The sequence below is a fragment of the Ammospiza caudacuta genome, chromosome 12, assembly GCF_027887145.1.
Source record: "Ammospiza caudacuta isolate bAmmCau1 chromosome 12, bAmmCau1.pri, whole genome shotgun sequence".
NCBI lineage: Eukaryota > Metazoa > Chordata > Aves > Passeriformes > Passerellidae > Ammospiza > Ammospiza caudacuta.
The window spans coordinates 13,028,051-13,053,091 of NC_080604.1; the positions used below are offsets into that span (position 1 = coordinate 13,028,051).

Consider the following 25,041-nt stretch of genomic DNA (forward strand, 5'->3'; position numbering starts at 1 on the left):
AAGGCCATGGCTGCAGTCAGAATTAGCACTGCTGCTGGAGAGCACCCAGCTCTGCCCCGCACTCCATACAAGCATTTCTGTGTTCTTCAAGTAAAGTGGGCTGTGAAATTTTCCAGGTGGAAAATAACCCAGGGAAAAAGCTCAGTTTTTCAGCTGGTTCAGCTCTCTAGGGCACTTAATCATACAACCAGATGAATCAGGGGTGGTTTGTGCTGGAGCTGGAAGGGGTGGGTGGTTTCCAGCTCCTATCTCCTGGCTGACCTTGATAACTTTTTCAGCCCACGAGATGTGAATACGCATCTCTGGGAGCATTTACATTTTCAGACTTGCCTGCAAGACCCGTTGCTCTCCTGAGATACCCAAGAGAGATTTATGACTCAAACTCCTCCTGACCTCCTTGTCATGCACATGCCGAACATACACCAAGAAAGAGCATCCATTCCACCCTGCCTTGCTACAGGAATTGCATTGCCTCATTTAAAGTTGACAGAGCTTCTCAGCTTCTCACAAAAACTGTGTGGGAAGAAAGAAACTCACAGCCTTTGAACATATCCGGTGCAGGGCAGAGATTAAAATATCTGTGAGGCACGTGGCACAAACACACAGAGATCCACCTGCCTGAACAGCAGTTAGAGAGCACCCAGAAAGTCAGACATAGTAAGTGTTTACCAACCTCTCTGCTCTAGATTTTTCTGTTGTTTATATTCATTTATGAAATTTGAAAACATATGTCTAACCCAACACCTTTAAGGATATCCTCTCCCAGAAATAACCAAACCTTCTGTACTAAAGAGAGAAAAAAGACAGCCAATCTCAGTCGTGGCAGGGCTGAGAGCCACAGTGAGGTCAGACAGCAAAAAGCAGACTGTGACTGATTTTATAATAGTCACAGCAATGTGACTGCTGAATGGTACAGAGCCTGGAGGAACTATTTTCCCCACGTTTTACTGGAGCCTGGTACCAGACAATTTTGGACTGGACACTCAGGCTGTGCTCTGTCTGCAGATCTAAGGGAGGAAGATGTTGTGGAGATGCCCAGAGGGCTTGTGCCTATATTCAGCCTGCCCACAGCATGGGCCAGACTGCAGTCAGGACAAGAGACACTGGGCAAAGCTGAGTAGTGGGAGTAAGGGTGAGGTTCAGGTAAAAACAATGCAGAAATTTCCATGCTGACTGAGAAGGCCACACACCATGGACTAACAGCACAGGGATTGAGATGTACAATTATTATTGTTGCTCTCCTTTTTAGTATAGGATATGTATTTGCTGCTGACAGAGGTGTACAGAGTGGTGTCCAAGCAGCAGTGAGGGCAGACCCTTTGAGCACACCCTAAGCCCTGGGTCAGGTGGCATTGCTGCATGTTTAATCACTCCCTAGCCTGGTTCTGTCAAAACAATCCAGGTTAGCAAAAATACTTTTCACTGCAAGGTTTGTTTACTAGTTTCAAAGCAGAGGCAGTGTGACAGAAAGGGGTTAGGGAGGATCCTAACCTGTCCTGGTGGTGGGCTAGGATTGGCCATCCCTAACCTGACCAAGGCTCAGCTCAACAACATGTCCAGAGACCATGAACACCAAGAGAGCAAAGAGGGAGGGGCGAAAAAAAACCAGTAAGAAAGCACAGACAACAACATGCCTCAACCTCAGCAGATTTCTGTTTATCTCAATGTCTGCCTTGCAAGTCCTGTGGCATGTGGGGGGATCCTGCACACAGTCACTTTCTGAGCAGAGAACAGGACCTTGTCCTTCTGAAACTCCACAGTTGGTGTCAGCACTGAACACAGCAAAAGCTTCCCATGACAGAAGCAGGGATAACAAACCAAGTGCTTTATCCATTAGAGAACAAAGCAAGTTTTAAGTAAAATTCATTCTGGGTTTTGTTTGCAGACTTTTTTTAGAAGTTTTGCTCTCAGAACAGATTTCCTTGAGACCTGAGTTAAATGGAAGAGCCATATACAACTGCATACAACTGTCTCTACCAACAGAGAACTCAAACTTTAATAAATGGCAGTCCTTGTAAATGTAAAACATTCTAAATATTCATCACAGAGTCATTATAGAAACACTTGGATTGGAAAGGACCTTAAAATCATCTAGTTCCACTCATGGAACAGGAACATCTTCCACTAGACCAGGTTGGGCTTAAAACCCCACCCAACCTGTTCTTGAGCACTTCCAGGGATGGGGGATCACCACATACATAATTTCTTAATGTAAATGCAAAGGCTTTATAAAACCATCAAATCTGAAGATTAAGTTAGAGAGACTTAATGAGTAACCACGTTCTCTCAAGAGGCGTAAGATACAAGGTTAAGATAATGAAGTCTCACAGCACAGAACAGAGGCTTGTTGTTCATTCTAAAGACCTGTGGTTACTGACTCCATTAATTAACCTTTGGCATCCCAAAGCCCTTCTTTGCAGCCCAGCAGTGTCCAGATGGGCTTCCTGCCTGTCTGCTGGGATCAGGCTGCCCTGAGCACCCCTGAGCCCCACATTTTTAACCATCCTGACCATTCACACAGGGTGACAATGTTTATCCATGCAACAGCTGCCTGTCTGACAGTGAGAGACTGCAATGTCACTGAAGGGGTGGCTCAGTAGAGGTCAGAGCCATTAGATACATGAATCCCTGGTGAGATTTTGAATAGACAATTTCCAATTTGCCTGCAATTAAAACAGCACCAACCTAAAGTACATCATTATTAGGGCTGTGGTCTTTGGCATTAAGACATTTGCACAGATGAATAAAGCCTCCTTATCCATTCATTTCTGCTGTTAATGTGGTTATATCTCTTCAAAGGACATTGTCTTGGGAACTCTGCTGCAGGAAGACACAGTCTGGACACTCAGCCTTGCCTCTGGGTTTTGCTCTCCTGTGTGTGAAATGGAGATGGCAGCAAAGGAAGCCAAGGGAAGAGATGGAGGCAGGAGCGGGCGTGCAGAAACCCATGCTCACTCTCAGCAGGCATCCTGGCTGTGGCCTCCATCTGCCAGGGCAACCCACTGCAGGTGGAAACAGGCTCTTTTTCAGACCCGTTTGTATTTTTGGTGGATTTACCAGTACAAAAGACAGTTTAAATCTGCTCCAGTGGCCCAAAGAAGGCTCCATAAATCAACAGCTGGTAAAGGTAGAAGCATGTGGTGGGGAAGAAACTCAAAATGAAAACACTGCTTGGCAGTGGTGACAGGGCAGTGATAAAAAGGTGAATTGATCAATACTGTTATTTACTTTTCATAAATTGCTTTCAGTCTCTCTGCTGGGATTGTGGCTAACTCAGTGTTTACACTGTGATGGATGACGAGGCCAGGAACACATGTCCAGCTTGTGTTTTTAATAGAATGCATAATGACTTGTGCTGGTAAATTATTCCCCTCCAAGGAGCACCAGCACATATTTCACAGGCATCAACCTGCTAAAAATGCCCTTCATTATTGACCAAGCCAAAGCAACACTGCCAATGTGTAATTAAAGAAATTGTAATAATGCCATAAGAATACATTTAAATAAGAAGAATTTTTGAATTGGAAACAACAAAGTCAGAAACCAAATAATCTCAGGATAGCTAAGGAATGAGAAGAGGAAAAAAGTGAATCAGAATTGATTACAAAGAGCAGCAGTGAAAATCAAATCCTCAGTACCCAAATTTTCCTCTATCATTCATTAAGTTTAGCAGCAGGTGCATAAATTACCAGTGCCTCCAGCAGGATATCTGCCTCATCACAGATCCTTTTCCTTTCACAATCTCCAGGTAGCAAAACCAGATCAGGACATCCCACCAGGATAAAAGCAGTGGAGTGAATCAGCTGCAGTGTGAGTGAGGGGGCAGGACAGGTGGCTGCTGAGCCTGCCCCGCCTGCAGACACGCTCGCCTGGGCTGGTGGCAGGGCACAGGCTGATACAGAGCCAGCAAAACTGGATTTGCTGGGCTCAGAGATCCATCTTCTCACTAGGACAGTGATTACACTGCTTAAGCGACTTAATCGAAGTTATCTATCTACCCAAATTCCGGTTTTATCACCTGAAAGCAGATATACTGCCTCCTCCTTATCTGCAGTGCTTCACACCAAGGGCACAGGAATTGATTTGTTAAGATATATAAAGGTAATTTGATAAACAAGCTATATAAAGCATTAATGCATATCTAAAATTAATGGCAATTTCGGTATCTGTTGAAACAGCAACACCAACACATCTCTACCCTACAGTGAATGTCACAACCAGCCCTTGGAGAGGGTATTTGAGACAGGAAAAAAATCCCAAACTCTCAATACAAAAGGTAATCTTTTGTGTAATCAACTATCATTTTGCAGAAGGGAATAACAAATCTATACCTTATTTTAAGAGCTGAGGTATTGAACGTTTGAGAATACGTAACTATTAGCTTCTCACTACTGGAGACTTTATAAGAGATTTACAGAAAACCTTCAAAGGTGCAACTGCATCATTAGAACTGGTTGCAGCCAGCAAGATCAGAGCATTTGAGGCATGGGTTCTGCTAATGGAGAGGGGTTGTTCAGGCTAACAAGGGTCAAATCTTCACATTCCTGTGCCAAAACTCTCAGTTTAGCAGTATTTGCATCCTTACCATTCTGAGCCCCAGAGGCTGCTGCAAATAGGTAAGCTTCAGAGCTCTTGGAGCAGAAAGGAGTATGGTCTGCGCTTTAGCCAGAGTAGCTGCTCTACAAGCAAATGCCCTTCTCTCTGAGACAGAGGCTGAGATACTGGGTATTTTCTCAGAGAAAATGAGAGTTTAGCTGGCGTTGTATCCTTCACCTCTGGACAAAGTGCATGGAGCAGCACACACGTGGCAGCTTCAGTGTATGTCATTTAGCATATTGAGGAGACTGAAATGAGGCTTGAGGGCACAGAGATCCCTCAGGAGTTCAAAGCACTGTCAGTGAGAGGCTCACCCCTTGGATTTTGTACTCATCCTCTGAGAATGGAAAGGGAAATAGTGCTAAATGCATGTATTTCCACCATACATCTTGATTTGCTGTGCCCCTTTGCCACACTGTGTTGGAGCAGGGGGAAGAAACCCATCCATGCTCTCACACCACAGCTGAAGATTCATCCAGCCCAAGCCTCCTCTTTCTGGAAATCCTTGAAATCTCTGAAAAATTAAATGCCCTCAGCAAACATCTGCCCCTCACCAGGAACAAGTACAGCCCCTCTCTGCAAGTTCATCCCAGAACCAGCAGCATCTGCCCTCCTCATACACAAATCTCCTGGGTTTCCAGTCCTTTTATGAGCATTTCCAGCAGATTTATGGCTCCTCCTACAGCCAGCTCCATTACATGAATTCTTCCAATTCATCCATCAAGAATCCTGCTCTCCCCCCACCCTTTACCTAGCCCATCTCCCAATTAGCTCTGAAAGCCACAGCACAGCAAGAACTTGATCACATTTATTTCTGTAGTGCTCCTCTGATGAGGTCATAACACCTCTGCCCATTTAAGAAGGCAGAGGCAAACCTTCCTAGGCAGAGGAATTAACTACAGAGAAGCCAGCTGAAGCCAAGAGGTAAAACTCAGTGAAAGCAACTCATCTTACCTCTGTAGTGTAGCTAGACTATAAAGTTCATGAATAAACCCAATTCTGTGGCCATGACAGTGCAGTGGATCTTCTTCTGACCCCTTCACCTTCTCATCTGCTCAAGCTGCTCCAGTTTTACAGAGTAGGTAACAAGAATCCAATGCAAGAGGCCAGTAAACCAAGCCCTTTAAAACAGTAGTTATATACTTTTCCATATCAGAAGGAGAGCTGTAAAAGCTGTTTCCAGATCTACACAAACACTCAAGTCAGCAGAACTGAGAGGAAAGGAACTGAGCAAAACAGAGAAGGGTTATTTTTACCTCTTTTCTTTTGCTGTTTGCATCACACTCCTGCATGCACATCATGTCTCTGCAGGAAGTACTTAACATAAGGCTGCTTGCTTTGGTTTTAATGTTTGAAGCTGGTATATTTATCTGCCTGGTCAGAGGCAGAGTGAAAAAATTATGAACTTATTTGCTAAGGATCATGTGGACATAGGATTATATAGACTAATATATGAAAACAAAATTAGGATTAAGCTTGAATTTCATCTTTGCCACCACATTCTCTGGGTGTCTGTCTTTTTCTCCATTTTTAAGTATAATTTTGGCTTTGACTCAGGAAACAACTGCAATATATTTCAGGTTTATGCATGTGCATTACTTAAATAATGTCCTACAAACATGTTCAGCAATCAAAAAGATCAAATCAATTATAGTGTTAAAAAGCTGCTTTGTAGTTGAATAATGGGCATCTATTTAAAACCCAGGGGTCAGTTCCTTTCTATTAGCAGTGATTTCAAAAAAGTGTGTGAAATCACTTCTTTTAACAGATTTGAAATTAAAACCTTTCCAACATAAAAACATGTTTGAAGTGTAAATGCATATCTGAAGCAGATCCTGTTCAAATAAGACTTCACAAATAAAAACTTCTGTTCTTGCCAGCAGCTCCCAAGTTCATTTTACTCTCTAGCCCCAGACATAAACTAAACTTTGAAACTTAATAGGGCCTTGCTCAATCCAGCTTTTGCTACCAGATCCATTATCCTGGGTTGCTCCCTGAGGCTGGAATGCCAAGGCAGTGGCAGGGCAGCAGGTTGGAACCCAGCACAGTCTGCACCATGCACTGCTCCCCACCAGTGAAATGCCATTACAGACAGCCTGCTGCTTTCAGAAAGCACTTTGATGTCTTCAGACATTAACTGCCACCAAGCCAAATGTTAAACACTGTGCTGTTATTTCTCACGATTGTCCTTGTGGCACAAATAGCAGAAGCTGAGAAGAGGGACAAGAAATATCACTAGGTGCAAAGGCATCATCCTGTCAATGTTCCAGTCACTCCTGAGAATCATCCCACTTAGACCAGAACACCTCCAATTAACTCTCTAACTAATGCTGTAAATGTCAAGAGGTAATTACCATAGCTTCTCTTTTAATGAAACCCAGTTTCCAAGTGTCCCCTGCGACTCCACTCCCCAGACACAGCTGGATCTGTGCTCCTGAGGGCTCAGACAAGAGATCCCATTACTGCAGTCTCACAAGCTGCTCTGCTTCACACCAGAGGTGGTGGCAGTCTCTGGGCATGGCAAACCTCAGATGATTCAACTGACTTTACCCAGAAGTGAGAGAGGGATGAGTGATCCAAGGGCTGCATGTGTTTGCCATACAGGAAAAATTCACTGACAAAAGGCATAGCAAGACCCCAGGTTAGCCAGAAAACTGGGATGGATCTGCCTAGATCACCCCCCTAAAGCACCCTCTCCAAAGAGGCCAGAAGGTCTTTAAATTAAAAACTATGCTCAGAAGGGAAACCGAGATAATTAAGAGTGAGCAGAGAAGAGAGAAAATGAAAAAGGTTTATGTTCTCTTCTCTCAGTGCATACCAAGTCCTGGCACATGGCTCTCCTTCTGCATGGCTTGAGCTTGTAAAATGAAACAATTCCTGGGAAACTCTGGAATTTTAAGTGCTTCCACTGCCTCTAAACCCAACCACCCTCTTCATGCTTCTCCTCTTGGCAGTTTCCCCTCTCTACCCTTCAAGCTGTGGGGTCACCTCTTACTTTTTCTTCTCTCTCCACCTCTTTTTGCAAGGGTCCCACCAGACCCAGGAAATTCTTTTTAAAAAGAGCATACCACAAGTGTGAGTAAGGAAATAAAAATAGTATTACATATAACATAACATAATTCTGCACCACAGATCAAGTGACCAGTTGAGACACATCCTTTGTGCCAGCCCTTCATGCAACTGCTTTTCTCTGCAGCTGCCAGCTCATGGAGGCAGGAGCCACACATCTGATTCATTCTGGGATAAATCACGAGCACTGGAGTGCACAGAAACCCCACATGATCTTATCTCTCTGTCGAGCCCTCTAAAATGCCTGTGTAGAAAGGAGAGGCTCTTGCAACTGCTACTGCAAGCCTGAGCAATACTTACAGCTGATTGTAATTCCAAGCTCTACACCTCTTTTCTTGGGCAATTTAACGTGGAAAGTACCGCTGCTGGGTATGACAGACTCTATAAAGCAAAAAAACAAACAAAAAAGAAAATAAGAAGAAAAAAGAGAGTTTTCAGTTGCATGGATGGTTTCTTTGGAACCAAGAAAACAAGCCCATAAAGCACTGCTTTATTGGTTCAAATAAGGTTATCTGAGATCCTGTGGACTTCAGGTTGAAATTTGGATTCTCATTAAAAATACATGCTCTGAACATCAAGTTAAGTGCTCATATCACACTGTATTTCAAAACTGAAACAGCTCTGTCAATGTAAATAGAAAAAAAAATCTTTTTTAATACAAAATTGCACTTTACCCCTAGCCTATAGCTTTGGCTCTCTCCTGGCTTCAAGGCCATAAATGAATATGAATATTATTCCTATTAATGAGCAAATATTTAAAGTGTGTCCTCTTCATCTACTCCTTAGGCTTATCTAAGCCAAGCAATGACCACAGAACATTTATGAAAGGATCAGAAGAACCCTCCACCTCAGTGCACGTTAGAGTACAACAAGAAATGGAGAACGTCATCCCAGGGTTTCTCACTCCTCCGAGCCTGCTGAATACTCTCCCTCCTGTGGGTCAGCAGAGGCCCTGGCAGAGCCCCATGGGCAGAGAGGAGCGGCAGCTCCTTTGGGAACGCACCTGCGACGTCGAACTCGATCTCCAGCACCACTTTGTTGGTGAGCGCCGCGTCGCGCAGCAGCTGGTTGGCCTCCTCCATGGTGCCGTCCTCCGTCGCGATGCCGTTGATGGAAAGGACTCGGTCTCCTACTTGCAGCAGGCCACACCTGCAGTCCACAGTGGGAAAAGAGGGAACAGGGAGACAAGGAAAAAGAGGGAAGGAGGAAGAAAACAACCCCACAACCAGCCATGAGTTACTTTTGCCAGGCAAATCTGTTACAAGACACACAAAGGACTGACATATTCTACAGAGGTGGCCCCAAAGAGAAAATAACTCATTTTGCTGTGACTGTCCCAGGGTCCCTGGAAGGGCACAAGGAGGCAAACCTTTATTGGTTTCTAAAGTTCAAACATACTTTGCTCCTAAATAACCATTTCTGGTCACATTTTTTGCAACAACCAAGGGGGGAAAAAAGAAACCATCACCTTTCTAGTAATCAACACCATGGCTGAGAGATGAGAATGATAAACACAAGGGAATGTGACTTCCTTCCCAATCTAACCACAAACCACTCTTCCCATGCACCTGCACCCTCTGGAACACAAACTAATGGCATTGAAAATTGCACAGATTCCTCTGCTTAGTTCATGGCAAATACTGAAGCTACAATCCAATAAACTCACCGAAATGTCTCAGCAAATTAGATAATCATTTATCCCTTCTAATTGCATTTCTGGAAGCCAAATGTACAGTGATACTTTTTAACTGCCTTGAAAGGCCAATATTATTCCAGTTTGATGACCTGACAATATAACCACAACTGACCCTTTGGGGCTCTTGCTTTAGACCCTCTTTTTCCAGGAACAGAGATCAGCAGGATTTTTACTTTGGAAGGAGATCATGATGGCAAGGCTATGCTGGAGATGTACTGCTACAGCACAGTTTGTCTCTTGGGACCCCCTGCATTTATAAGCAAGGTGTTTTTCACATATTCCTACATTCAGTATCCACCCACACTCCTTTTTTTTACATATACTGCAACACCAGCAAGATGATCCTCTAAGTTATCTCATCTCCCACATTATCTCAGCTCCCACCTGGGCTGGCCCATGGCTCTACAAAAGTAAGACTGCAGTGCTCCCTGCAACCATGGGAAAATGCTCATCTCCCTTCTCATCTATCAGTTTTGTTCACTTTAACTACATCTTTTTAGACTTTCCACTTATCACCTGGCTGTCCACTAGATCAGAGCTTGGGAAACCAGTCTTCAATCACTAACATTAGCTAGTCTCCAACAGAGGTTTAGGGTTATGGCATCAAGTCTAAGGTTCCTCTCAAAATGTGGAGTTATTTTACCACAAAGATTCTCCAGAAGACATTAGTTATCTTGTTTTAAGTCTTCTCCAGAGAATCTTTATTCCCTTCCTGTTAATGATCAAACACATCTTTGTCTTCCCCTTTCTTTCACAGATACTTCACAGAAGACAGCTTGATTTTACTAAACCTTCCAGTCACTCTTCATCACACACACCCAATTCAGTTGTAAGAAAACAGCACCACAGCTTCCAGGCACACAAAGGCATCAAAGGCAGCAGACACTTGGCTGTGTTATTCATGTCCAAACAACAAGATGTGTATGAAAGGCCGAGGCATCAAGAAAAAGTACACACATCTGAATTCAAGGAAAATGAACAAGCACAACAGCTTGTGCAGTGGCCCATCAAAAGCTGAGATATGAACAAGTTTGGAGTGAGCCCAGGGAGGTTATTTTACTGGTAGGAAGGCATATTCACACTTCTGCCAGAGTTCATGCTCTCCATGGAAAAATGCTGGCTACTTTATGAGATGCAAATTCAGACCTGTTTGTTCAAGGATTCTTGGATTAGGACAGACAACTCCATGATGTATAAATGAACCCACCCTTGTGAATAAATCACATCAAGTTTAATTACAGTCATTTACTGGACTTGTGGCTATGCAGCCACATAGAAATATCAGCTTATAAATATGAAGATGGCACCGAGCAGAACAGAGATGACTCCTCTGCCACCAAGAGGTCTCTTGCTATCCTGGCAGTGCACCTTTTGCAAAGAGGGATCAACAGCTGCATCACTCAGACATCACTGTCATCTAGAGTTCACACAGGGACACAATCCACTTTAGCATCACTCTTTCAGCCACAGGGGCTGGGAGCTCAAAAGATAGTTTTACACTGCATCAAGGTAAATGTTTGCCAGCTTTTCCACCAGAGCTGCTTTTCCCAAAACAGCCATTTCTCATGGTTTTTCACTCAAGGTGCATTTGCCTGAGGAGTCTTTTACAGCCAACAGCTCTGCTAGGTCAGAGGTATTTTATTTCTTTTATTATTAGCCTCAGTTAATCACAGCTGTTTAAGGCCTGGTCTTGTAGGTTTGTAAAAGTTTGTGGTGTGATGCCACAACCTTCTGGCTTCCTCTGCCAAGTACAAGGAGGCCTGACATCTCTTGTTAACCCTTCAGAATCATTCCAGAGACATCCACCTGTGATGAGTCCTTGCATTGGGAGTGGAGCCTGGGGAGCCAAGGGTCTTGCAGAGCTCTCCTTTGCTCTGCCATGGGATTCTACAAGAATCTTCAGACAGTTTTTCCAAAGAGAAGGCATTTGTCACAGAAATGCTCAGTCTAACATCAGCACCTAAAAAGTGCTTTCAGACTGTGGGAGCATAAGTGTCTTAAAATCAGAAAGCAAGGAGTACAGGCATCTCCTGGAGTGAAAGACAGCACTATGGATGTGCTGGAGTCCATGATGGGAATATCTCCCTGGGGTAGAACAGATTTGCATTTTGCCATGACTCATTCCTTGGGCTTGAAGACAGCAATAGAGCAGCGGAGGTGTCTTGTTTGATACAGAGCAGCACATATTCAAGCCTTGGGCGGGATTACACTGAAGAGCTCACTCAGCATCATCCATGTCTGCATGGTCACTCAGCAGTGGGGGGAGCAGCTGTGACCATGGCAACACTGCTGGATGCAGAAACTCATCCCTTGTGCCCTCCCATGCCCCTGAGCCAGCCTGCACAGGTCAGACATGCACATCTGTGTATGTGTGTGCACATCTGTGCCTGCACATTGGTGGGTGGGTCTCAGCCCCTAATGGATCAAAGCTCTGCTGACAGCTTCAGCCAGCTGCTAAACTTCACTTTTGCAAACTATTCATACCCAAAAGGCAGAAACACAATGATCAAACAACTGTGTCTGAGCAGAGCTACAAAACATGTAGCTCAGCAGGAAGCATTGATTTTGGATACCAGGATGGAGAAGTCAGATACTCTCCCTCTGCTGCCAATGACAGCTGGAGGAGGAAGGACACAAAAGCTGTGAGCTTCAAGGTAGCCAAGAGGGGATGTCAGGCTTCTTCCCCTTCTACCCTCCCTGCTGATAACGGGCTGAATCACTGTCTCGTTCAGAACCCAAAGGCTTAATCATGCACCCTGGAAACAAAACAACAGGTTGGGAGGGAAGTCTATTAGAGGCTATTTGCAGTAAAACAAATCACAAGTCAGGCAGGTGTGAATTTTTTCCATCAAATCTATTGGCACAAGCTAGCACAAAGCAGATAATAAATGTGAGGCAGCCTGACATCCCTGAAAAGAGGTGATGTCATGCACCTCCCTGGTAATACTCTCACTTGCTGGGCACCCCAGAGGAGGCTCCTCCACAACAATCCAGATGGACAAAGCCAGTGAGGATCATGTGCTGAACAACAGCACATTCAGATCCACAGATTTTGCAGAGTGTGTGAACATCCAGGTCAGATCCAAGGTGCTAAACCTGATCCTTGTATCCCCAGAGCTCACCTTTTTGGCAGAGAGCAAAAACTGCAGCACAAGAAAGGGCACAGCCCAGCCTCAGCTGGGAACCCAGCCTGGTATAGGGGATGAAAAGGGCTCTAATGTCTTGGGCTGCAACGACAGCAGAACCTCTGAAGAGGAGGGAATAATGTATCTTGAATGATGGAGCAAAGAGCTTTGTAAAACAGCAAGAAACAAAAAATGAAATAAAAACATAAAACTGCCTTTTTCACTTCACTGCAAACCCAGTGCACTTATCACTTCAAGATGGGGAGGAAAGACTGCATTTTCCTGCCAGCTAGGAAGAGCAGTATGATTTAGGAGAGAATGAAATGCACAGCAGAGATTTAATCCCCAAATCAAATCCAGGCTGCAAATGCAGAGAGGATTGCTCCCAGTCTCCAGGAAGCAGCAGCCAGAGGAGCGTGAACGCTGCCGGGCGGGCAGCGCGGGGCGAGCGGCGGCTGTGACACATCAGAGCCAGCCAAGGCTGCCCTGCCACTCACTGCTTTTCCTCCAGGCTTGGCAAGAGGATAAAGCAAAGCCAGGCAGATTTCAGCACATCTCTCTCGTCCCCTGGGACAGCAGGCTTTGTTGCTGCCTGATTTATAAAAGGAATTTGGTGCTTCACAACATGAACCAAGTTCACCCACAATAGAAGATAAAAAAACCCATAAAACCATCACCTTAATTTTTAAACCCTGTTTGGAAACAATCAAACAAACAAAAGGCATAGCAGGCTTTTAAAATCTCTTTTAACATGCATCAAGACAGCTCTCTCTCCTGTGCCAGCCCCTTGTCGCTGTCCTCCCACAGACACCAGCACCAGGTACTCCTGTTCCACCTTGCCTCTGCATTGGCTGACCAGAGAAGCTACAACACAGAGACTTGCACACGAAATGCACAGCACGTGCATTTCATTTTGCAGACTCTTTCCCTGCCATATGAGTCTACAATTCCCTCGTGTGCTGCTTTTCTGGGCTGGCTTGGAGGCACCAAACCTTCAGCACATGCTGATGGGGCCATCAGAGATCTCTTCAAGAAAGGTTCTGCAGCAGGCACCAATACTGCCACATTGCTGCGCCTTTGGCACCCTTAGGGAGGACAGACCACAGTGGTAATCAAAGGTGGGAAGAGAGATGAGCACAGGGACATTAAGTTCCAGCCTAAAGAAATCATCTCTCCTTTAAACCCCTGAAGAGATCAAGCCATGCTAGGACTTGATGTGTTTAGTAACAAAAGCCTTACCAGAAGACACCTAGATTGTAGTGCACAGACACTCAAGCAGATTCTAAATCCAGCCAGCAGCACTCTAAATCCAGCATTGGGAGCAGCTGAACTCTAGGGCTGAGGCTCCACACTGGGGGAGTCACTGCTCCCAGTGTTCTCAGGGGGACAGAGAGCAGTTAATGCTGCTCCTCCCTTCTGCACTTTCCCCAGCATTACACAGCCAAAAGCAGGAGGGATTAACTACAGCACCTACCTGCTCTTCAACTAGAGCCCTGTCTCTGAGGCTCAAAGCCTTGTCTTTATGGCCAGTTTATACAGCAGGGCTCTGCTACAACGAAATCAGTCAGAAAACATTTCACAGGGGCCACTTGTTTAGACCTTTCCCCTTTTTGCACCTATACAAAAGGTTAATCTTTCAAAGAGGAATTAAAAAAAAAAAGAAAGAAAGGGAATGGGAATGGCACTCTCACGCAGACACACACTCCCTTCCTCCTCCTCCCAGACCAGCCGCAGCCTGGTGCCAAGACGTTCACCTGGGGTGCGAGGGCGGTCAGCCGACGAGTGCAGAAATGTCAGTGACAGTAAACCATGCCCAGTGAAGAATGGGAGATATTACAAGGATGATAGTAAATATCTAAATGAGCCTCTGAGGAGAGAAAACAAACCAAACCATGAAATGTTCAGTAGCAGCACCATCAGCATCCAAGGGCAAGGTCTCTAACCTCTCTGCCGGGCTGTCAGGCTCAATAAAACGGACGAGAGGTGGGGAAGACAGAGTTTCCGTAGCAAAGATGCCTCCCTGGAGCTGAAGTCCGAAGCCATTCAGAGGGTCTCCCCTGAGGATCACCTCTGTCGTCTCCGTGTGGACTATCTGCCCGCCAGGACCCACCGTGCTGGAGGCCAGCGACACTGAGAGGATAAGAGAAGCAGAAGGTCAGGGCAGCCACGGTCAGTGTAACAGCCTGGGTCCACACCTTGGTCCGGTGGTGGTGGGGACAGTGACCAAGGACGAGGGAGGCACTGACAGTGCTGAGATGAGAGGCTCTACCCCAGCTAACCATTGACAACAAGGATGGCGAGGCAAGTGTGCATGTCCCCTCCAACCCAGCCTGGCCCAGGACTGCTCTTACATGAGCTCTTGTGCTCCTTCTTCTTCTGCCTCCTCCTCAGCATGGTGGTGCGGGGGCTCATGGGGTGGGAGCTGCGAGGTAGCGTGTTGGAGTTCTGGCACGGGAATCCCTGCGCGTTCATGGTGGGAGACGAGAAGTTGGCAGCCACCAGAGCTGGGGACACACAGAGCGTGTTAGGGACATGCACAGGGGGCTGCAGCAGTGGTTCTCTCACTAACAGGGTCACCAAACACCTCATGGGTTTGGAGCAGCTCCTCCTGTCCAGCTCCAGGGTGCAAGACTCAAGGAATGTTTGCTTCCAACAGTTTGGACACAGCGCAATGTGTCCTCTTCCCTATCTTACTACCACAAGACAAGAAACCTGGGGCAGCACAGAGCCCACTCCTGACAAGAAGTGCAGGTTTTGAAGTTGCCATAATCCTGCTGTTAACAAGTTGTATGACACTAGGGCTGAGCTGGATGAGTTGTATCACATTCCTACACAACACCAGAGAGACTCTTCCCTGTCCCACAGAAACTCATTTTTGCTGTATGAAACCATGGGAACATGGGGTAACAGGATGGGTCTGCCCAGCACACTCCTCTTGTCTCAGTTACCAGATCTGTGTGTGCTGGGCTGCAGATACTGATTTTGCACCTCAGCACTGGGCTCTGGAAGCAGAACTAGATGACTGAGGAGTAAACAAGTGACAAGCCACACTATGGATCCGAATATTAAGGAAATGGAGGGTCACAACAAGAACGAACACGGGCAGGATGAGGGCAATGCCATGCACTGAGGTTACATTTGCAGTAATCCTGTCCAGATGTCTGGGTCCAAGTGGGTGTCTTGCAGTGTCCAGGGTGGTGGGTGTGACAGTAGTTGACACAGGGGTCCCAACAGTGATGGTGGTCACTCTTCTGGACCTTGACTGATGGCATCCCGGGGAGCAAAAATTGCCACAGGCAGGAAAGAGAAATGAGAGAAAGAAAAGGTAAGAACCATAAGCCAGGAGATTGTAGAAAAGAGCTTTATACTGACTTTGAATAAGCCAGGACCCAACCACACCATGTCAAGCATCAGCAGCAAAAATGCAACCCCATGTAACCTCATGATACTTGATGCAAAGTGGCAGAAATCCACCCCTTTCCCACAATAAACTCTGCATCCAGGGCCACCAGCCTGACTCAGCCGTGCTGGCAGTGCACACATGTCATTGCCATTTGCAGTCTGTTGTGTGATGTGCAGAAGCTCCATCCAGCCAAGAGTTTCCTGCAGAGGCCATCAGCACTCTCTGACAGCACCAGGGAAGCCTCCTTGTGCTGTTTCCCACCTTGCTCCAGAGCTGCCCTCCCTGTGACAAGGCTCAATGCCTTCCCCACGTGCTGTGAGCACTTAGCTTGGCTTAAGCATTAACTTTAGCATAAACATTGAGTAGTTTAGCAGCTACACTTGCACAGGGATGCACACATGGATGAAAGACAGGAGAAGCAGAGAGCCACCTCCAGCTCACCACAACAAAAGGGGGTTTGTACACCACTGCTTAAATTAAGGGGGGCACCAGCAGAGGAAATATGCCAATGCTGTGGCAAACAGCAAATGAAAGCATAGCACCAACATGGCAGAGCCTGTTCAAGGGCACAGCACTGCTTTAACTTCAACCCTAACCCCAGCACATGCTCGCAGAATCTGTTGCAGTGTGACATCCATCATCTGGAAACCCCTGCCCAGGAACTGCAGCTTTGCAACACCAAGCCACAAAGCCACAAGTCTCTTCTGAAATGCCTCAAACAGTGCCCAGGCACAGGTCCCTTGTCTGTTCTCATTGATGCTCCTTTATCCCCAAGGCAGCACAGGGTCAGTTTGGTTTTCCTTGTCCAACACCAGGTATTCTATTCCAAATCTCCGCACCATGCTGCCTGAATCTGTTTTCCTCCAAGAGGAATTTCTGGCTAACAAGTAAGATTTCAAGCTTTTTTTCAGCTAGTATGGAGAGCATCCCGCAACAGAGCATCACCACACCCACACATTATCCAAGGGTTCTTCATCTCACAGCCACTTGCACTGACATGCCAGCACCTTCCCATGAAGAATGACATCTCCTCCTGCCCTCTGGGGCCTCTGACTAGGCAGAAATGCCACCAGCACTGGCACTATCAGAACCTTCTTAGGGTGCAAACCTGAGAGAGGGACTTATTTAGTTTACTGAGCCCACCCAGAGTTCTCCTCTAAAGGTCATCTGTTAGTGCCTTGAACAGTAGAAATCCATTTTCTGTGTATCACAGGCATTAAATCATTTAGGTCAGATTTTCCAGACAATATAGTGATTATATTTAATCTTTGCTAAACATTTAGTGAGTTTAACACTTAGTCTATCAAGCTTTTAAAAATACACTTCCAGCTCTTGGGTTTCGATTTTGTGTATTTTCAAAAGTAAATTTTAAGCCAGGCATCTTTTAAAAACAACAATCAAAATAGCTATAGCTAGACAAAACAAAAAGTTCTTAATAAAATTATGCACTTTGAACATAGGGGACAGAGCTTATGGGCATATATACAAAATAATTTAATCCACTTATAATAACTAAAACTCTCCCATTTGTCTATTAATTCTTAGCTTACATTAACAACAGAAAAAATGTGCCTTTGAAAGAGCTGTCAGCAAATTCAGGGAGAGGAGGCATTTTGGACAATTCTGTAAATAAACCCCTACAACAGCCTTCCCCAATCTTTCACACATCATCCCTGCCTGAGGGAACCCATCCATCCCAGCACTGCTCCTGGGCACCATCTGCCCCCATTGATCCTGTGAGCAGGGCATAATCCTCCCACAAACTCTCCAAGTGCCCCCAGAACCACAGAGAAAGCCAACTCAGTTTGACAAATCCCATGCTTCAGCATTAGGCCATATTTTTACATGGCAGCTGATCCAGCATCAGATCCCTCTCCATCTCCTCCAACCAGATGCTGATTGCATTAGAAACCACTTTAAAAAATAGAATTATGAACACCATGCATTCACAGGCTGAAAGGACTCAGTAATGCAAGTGCTGAACAGGGATGGATCTGCGAATATCCTCTCCTCAGCTTCTTTCCCTGGGCTCCACTCTCTTGCCAACCACAAGAGTTTTTTTGCAGAGTCCATGTTTCCTCACTCTTCTTGTTTGCTAAACTCAGAAAGAGCAGCCTGTGGAGTTGGCATAGCATCCTTCTCTGTGATCCTTCATGTGGATTAAAGAGCTTAATCAAAAATGGGAACAATTGTTACATCCCTGAGTTTTCATACTCATGTGTTGCAATAGTTGACCTAAGTTTGTGTTCTATATTTCTGCCACAGCAAACTGATCTGTGTATGGCGTTTGGGTGAACAGGCTCTGATCACACCAAGCTGTCCTTCCACAGAGCCTCCTTCTCCTGAGCAGCTGCTCAATGCACATATTCTCAAGAAAATTAGGAGCAGGACACTAATGGAAAGAGGAGAATAATTCATTTTAACAGCTGTTGAAAAAGGATTATAGTTTTCCATTTTTTCTTGGGCACAAAGGTCAAGTCACCCATTCACTTTGTTAAACTGCTTCAATTCCGCACAATTTAGACTGGACATTTAAGGAATTTATTTCTAGACATGGAGATGGTTTTAAGTTTCACTTTATCAGTTTAAGGAAGGCCATAAGATATTTTCTTCCTTTCCCCAAACCTCCCTAGAAGAGAGTGGAAAGAGCAGATGTGCCCAGGGCTACTGTGCATCAATTTTATTAAAATGCATGTCCCTGAGAGACAAGTGATTCAAAATGGTGGGAAAAGGGACTGGTACTGAACAGTCACACCCAAAACACCTGAATTACAAGACTGCCAGTACAGAGTGTAACAAAACTGCAGGCAAGAGCTGCAATAAATACACTAATACTGAGGCCATGGCCACAATGAAATTTATAGGCAAGCCTGAGACAGCTTCTCATGTGGAGAGAGGAACTAACAGTGGGCAACAAGAATGCTCACCAGGGTGAATTTCTAATGACATTTTACAAGCATTTTGGGCTTGATCTTACTGCAGCCAGAATTTACTTCCTTGGTATTTCTTTTGTATGGGTGGTGGAAACCAGCAGCTACAGATGGGCTCACTCTACCCCTGGCTGCCCAGACACAGCTGCCTCTCAAGCAGGCTGGTCTGAAAGATGAACATTTGCATTCCAGCTTTGGCAGTTCATCAGGACCCTGTCCAGCTACTGAACACATCTTTTCCAAACCTCACCTTTCAATTCCTTACAAAGGAATCAGAAAATAAAAACTGAGCTTGGAAATATATCTGCCAGCAGCAAGGTTGTTTTCCTCCCTCCCTATCAAGTCTCTTATCTGAGGCACTAAGGAAGTGGCTTGCACAGTACTCAGAACTGCAAAACCCTGGGATTCCCATCTCCCATTTCCCTATTCAAGCACAGATGTTCAGATGTTGCCTCTTTTCCTATTCACATCCTTGAAGAACATCGTCTAATCACATACATTTCATCAAAACATCCATTCTTTTTTCCTCTACAGATGTCTCTCTTTGGAATCTGTTGCCAGCACTAAAAAGCAAGAACCCCTTGTAGGGACCTAAAGTGAGTTTTGAGAGTGACCAACAGTGTAGGCACAGAAGACACACCTGTTTCTGGAGGCTTCAAAGGCAGCCTGCTTTGGTGAACAGGTAATATCTCCAGCTTGACATTTTCAGAAGTGGCAGCTAAAAGCTGAGTTGCCTCTAATAAGGAGCAGTGCTCTGTGCTTGTGCCATCAATGGAGAGAATGTGGTCACCAACGTGCAATGCACCACACCTGCAAAGGGAACAGCAGGAGAGGTAATTACATACACAGCCAAAATCCACGTCCTTTCAGAAAGGGGAATACACACAAAATTCAACTGCAATTTAGTGTTCAAATTCTTGTTAATTTCTTTTCATATATAATTTTTTTTCATTCCAATTTGAAGCTCAGGTTCAAGCATTACCCAGCTAGGATGGTTGTCAACTCCTCCAACACTGGCCTAATGCCAGGCACCCACAACAGCCACTCACTCACCCTTCCCTTCCACAGCTGGGCAGAGGAGAGAAAAAAAAAAATTAAACAAAGGGTTCATGAGTTAAGATAATGACTGAGAAAAAACACTCCAAGGCTAAAACAGGCTCAACTTCAAAGCACAAAGTGAGTCCATTACTAACAAAATCAGAGAATAATGAGAAGTAGGAGCCATTAAAACACCTTTTCTTCCCCTGACAGTGCAGGAAGAGAGAGGTGCGGGTTTTGGTCAGTTCATCACCTGAAGTTTTCTTCCACTGCACAGGGAGAGGAGTTTTTCCCCTGTGAGACTGTGGGGTCCCTCCTACAGAGCCAATTCTCAGTGAACTTCTCCAACACGGTTCCATCTCACCAGCAGCAGTCCTACCACACCTGATGCAATGTGAATTCCTCCCATGGGCACACAGCCCTCCCAAAACTGCTGCAGCATGGGTCACCCTTCCATGGGTGCAGTCCTCCAAGGACAGGCTGCTCCTGCCTGGAAGCAGGGTCCCCTCTCTCCACTGGGTCTGCCACTGGATCCCAGCCTCCTCCAGGCATCCACCCACTCCAGCATGGGCAGCTCCCCCAGGGGCTGTGGGTGGATCTCTGCATCCTTGTGGATCCCCATGAGCTGGGGGTGGATCTCTGCATCCCTGTGGATCCCCTGCAGGGACTCAGCTGCCCCACCATGGTCTCACCACAGCCTGCAGAGGAATCTCAGCTCTGGCACCTGCAGCACCTCCTGCCCCTCCTTCTCCACTGCCCGTGGGGTCTCAATGTTGTTTCCCTCACATATTCTCCCCTTCTCCTCTTCTCTAGCTGGAATTAACACTGCGTGCAAAACTTCCTTTTGGTTTTCTTCTGAAGTATGCTATCACAGAGGTGTTACCACCATCTCTACTTGGCCCAGCCCTGGCCAGCAGCATGTCCATCTTCAGAGCCATCAGGGATTGGCTTTGCTGGACATGGTGGAAGCTTCCAGCAGCTTCTCACAGAAGCCACTGCTGTGGCACCCCCTGGTACCAAAAACCAGGCTGTGCAAAACCAACATATTCATCTTTGAGTCAGTGTTGCTGGTGGCTTCACAAAAAATCTTTCAAGTTTGTAAGTCTGGATGTCTAAGGGCTCACCCAGCAGTATACTTACATCCTGGGAGCCAGGAGTTCAGCTCAGCAACACAGCTGAACACAGCTAGTGCTGCACAGCAGCCTGTCTGTGCATCCCCATGTAAAGGATTTCCTGCCTTGTCCAGGAGGAAAAGGCTCCAGACAGAAGCTTCCTTAACAGGCTTTAGCCATTTCACAGCTCCAGCACAGTCACACTTGAGGTTTCTAAAGCTCAGCTCCCACATGCACTGAGTTACCTGCACTCCTGGTGAGGAGCGCCCACTGCTGGTGGGTCAGATATTTTTAGCACAAACACTGCTAAGAACACATGGACATGGAAGATTTCAAGGCAAGACTGAGAAGAATAGTTTATAACTAACAAGGAGAGAAAAAAGCAGCAGAGAAAGGAAAAGCAGAGCTAGCAACCTGTGCAGATCTGTACCTGTCCACCACGCTGGCGGGCTTGATCTTGTCGATGACAATGACCTGCTTGTTGCGGTGCATGGCTGTGGTCAGCGTGATTCCCAGCGTGGACCCTGGAGTCTTTGCTATTTCGACTAGTAAAGGACCAGAAGCATTGGCTACAGTATCTGCAAAACAAGAGAGTACCTGAAGACACTTTTCATACAGCCATTTCCATCTCTAAATGCAGGGGTTTGCCAGTGCTGACTTGCCATGTGAAGCAGCAAATCTTTAGCTTGGACATCTATGGTCCAAGTCACATGGTGAGTTAACAAAGAAGAACACTCAAGAAGAAAAATTGTCTCTGCACAAAATCTACATGATAATGAAGAGTATTACAACAATTCACTCATGGAAAGAACTCTCTTTTTATTTTGGATTAAATAGCAATATTGAGGAATAGATTGCTCAAAGGTCCTGCAACAGTCACATCAATGGTGTTATAAGCACAAAAAAGGAAGATCATAAGGACATCATTGTTATTGGCTTTTTCCCAAACAAACTAAAATGAAAAGGCATATGGATACAGGATCCCACTATCTGAAGTACTCAGAAGTTCCATGGCTGATGACAAGCCAACCAACTCCTCTGTGCTTCAGCATCACCTTCAAAATACCACCTCAACTGCTTGTTTGAGCTGCTCCAGTGTGACAGTGGGAGCAGACACAGTACTGACAACCCCCTGCTCACAACAGCCTCCTCTCCCATCAGACAATACAGGGGCAACTCATTTTTAAAAGATGCATCTCTGCAATAAGCTTAATAGATGCTGTAAGTGAGACTATGAAACTCCTACGAAATTGCACCTGTTAGCATAAGCCTCCACCAAACCTATCCATCTCTTCTGAGGAAGGGGGAGGACAAAGAAAGCCTGTGTTTCTGGCTGATTAGACAGAAATTCCCTCCAGCTCTGTTACACACCTTTGCTTCCAGATTACCTAAAGCCATCACAAAGAGGTGGGATTCAAAAATGTATTATCACCATCAGACATCCAATAAGCAGCACTCCCATGTGCAGGTGACAGCCCCCATGAAAGCACTCATGAAGACCCATCACTTCAAAGAAAAGGCCTGCAGAGCGCTCTAAGTACCTGATGCCTCCTCAACCCTTAATTATTCATATTAAGGCCTTTCCCTTCCAAAGATACGCTCCACTAAAAATGCTGATGCTACTTGGCTCCAAACCTGATGCATGGCTCATTCTTGCTCTCTGATAAACGGGAACTTTAATGCAGATCTGGGAAGCTAAGCTGCAGCAAGGTCTTTTCTGAGATTTGTTCAAGATACTTAGTCTCTGGAGATAGAAATTTACCTTGGAAATTCACCTTGGGGATCAGCCAAGGGATGCTCAGGCTCTGGTCTACTCACAGTGCCATTTTTCACAGGGGAGGAAGCAGGAGGAATGAGCCACATTAAAGGTTATGCAGGCTTCACATAAAACACTTGTTTATTCTCTGATGAAAAGGACCACTGGGGAGATCAGCAAGTCTGGTAAAAAGCACAGTCCCAGTTTAATCAAAAGATACACAAAGCACCCAGCTAAAGCTGCAGAAGGTGCACTTAAGCATTTGTTAGCAAAGGAAGCACCAAGAGACTGAGGATCTCTTCCGACTGCAAACACCAGGTATGTGTCAGTTTTGCAGCCAGTTTTTTGTATATGTCCAGCACATGTCCTCTGAAGAAGGACATGGATTTATGTCCCTCCACCTGAAGGGAAGAAGATAAGGAAAATAAAAAGGTCCTGCTGGACCATTGGACCTTTCTTTGCAAGGAAAACACCTCCTCCTCTCCAGTTTACCCAGTATCCAAGCTGCTCAGCTTTGCAAAATTCTTCCCAAAGAGGTCTCAGCATGATGGTGAGAAGAAAGAGCCTCAGGACCTCAGGACCAGGGTTATTACTGAGGCTGTAGGAAACCACAGCCCCGCCTCCAGTCCATGGTCACTCCTCCTGCCACACATAGCATGGGCCACTTCACTGTCCCTTTTAATTCTCATCTCCATCACAGACAAGAATTGCTCCAAATCCATTTTATAGAGGCATTCATTGAAGAAATACCAGCCAAGCCTCTATTAATTATTCTAGGAGAAGATTTGTCTCAAATCAAAAGTCAGGAGTCAGCAATCCAGCAATATTTGTGAGGTGTGATTAACATGGAGCTATTACACTCGAGCTAATTTTAAAATAAACACAGAAGGGACAGAGCAGGCCATGAGATAACTTCGCTGCAAGGAGTCAATTGGCATTGTTGCACTGGCACCAGGAGGTGTTTCTGCACCATCATGCACAGTTACAGCCTCCCAGGAGGACACAAAGGGCTGTGCAACACCTGCTCACACCCATACACCTGCAAGGTACCCAGCAATATTGTGATGGATACAAGGGGAACAGAGCCTGCTCCAGGTTCTCACTCACCCCAGTGCTGAAGATATGGGAAAGGTGATCACCCCATCACTCAAAACAGGGGCCTGGCAGGTGTTTTCTAGATCTTTCTCTCAGCAGCTTCTTTTTAAGGTAGTACTGTGGGGGGAGTTTCATTCTTGCACTAGGTTTCTGAACTTCATTTGGCTTTGCTCACCTCTGTAAGGAGGAATGGCTCCTGTAACCAGCCTAGAAAGTGCAATTGCTTGGGGAACAAGACAAGTGTAATGGTAGGGGATGAATTTTTCCTGCTGTAATGCACTTTGGGAGAGAGGAGGGAATAGACAATGAGAAGAAGGGAAATGGAAAAGAAAAGGAAAAATGAGAAGAAGGGAAAGGGGGAAGAGGAAATGGGAGAGAGGAAAGGGAAAAGGGAAAAGAGGAAAGGGGAAGGGGGAAGGAAAGGGAAAGGGACATCCCTTACAAATGCAAACAAAATAAACCAAAAACTCCTAGAAGAACCAAAGTCAGCAACTACCCCCTTCCTGACACAGCCCACCAGCTCTTGTCCCCTGCAGTTTTACAGGCTCATGGAGGCATTTGATTTCCTGGGCCCCTCTTCAGGCTGGCCCTCCTCTGCCACTGCTCGGCAGACACTGACAAGTCACCCACCTGTGGGACACTACCATCCCTCCACTCTGCCAGCAGGAGGGCTCTACAGGCTTAAAAATCTTCAGCCTAAAACTGAATGGGTGGAGAGGCAGCCAGGGGAAGGGAGAGGAGGAAAATGACACAGCAAACTGCTCTGCTCATCCATCATCTCTGGCAGCAACCTTCCCTCCTTCATGAGTCAACCCTAAGGGCTTGCAGCCCAGATCCCTGGTACATGGCACACACAGATTATTTACAAACTATTCAAATACCATTTTCTGGCTGGTCAGTTTACTTGAGGTGGATTTTTAGGTTTTTTTTGTTGTTGTTGTTGGGGTTTTTTTGTTGGGTTTTTTTTTTTTTTTTTTTTGCATTCTCCCCTGTTTTACAAAAGGCCCATAAGATAAAGTTCAGCCATGGGAAAGCATCTGTTCATTGCAAAGATCATCTGGCATCAGCAAAGGGCAGAGATTTTCCCAATGCCCCTGGAGGGTCCATGGGCAGTTGGCACTCAAAATGGAAATAGCAGATTATTTTAATTCCTTCAGTGGCCTCGAGAAATCTTAGCCAACCTGACAAAAAGCCTGCCATGGTCCCATCCCACACTGGCCT

At 45.7% G+C, this 25,041-nt stretch overlaps 1 protein-coding gene across 1 annotated transcript in view; it reads right to left on the bottom strand.

Annotated features, from left to right (window-relative positions):
* The window catches only part of GRIP2 (glutamate receptor interacting protein 2), a 247,092-nt gene that overhangs the window by 22,611 nt on the left and 199,440 nt on the right, over positions 1-25,041 (bottom strand). The window contains exons 8-14 of the mRNA XM_058812879.1: positions 21,400-21,547; positions 19,460-19,629; positions 15,623-15,748; positions 14,838-14,990; positions 14,430-14,616; positions 8,669-8,814; positions 7,966-8,046 (exon numbers count right to left, since the gene is read on the bottom strand). Of these exons, the coding sequence (XP_058668862.1) occupies positions 7,966-8,046; positions 8,669-8,814; positions 14,430-14,616; positions 14,838-14,990; positions 15,623-15,748; positions 19,460-19,629; positions 21,400-21,547 (1,011 nt within the window). The remainder of the gene's footprint in view (positions 1-7,965; positions 8,047-8,668; positions 8,815-14,429; positions 14,617-14,837; positions 14,991-15,622; positions 15,749-19,459; positions 19,630-21,399; positions 21,548-25,041) is intronic.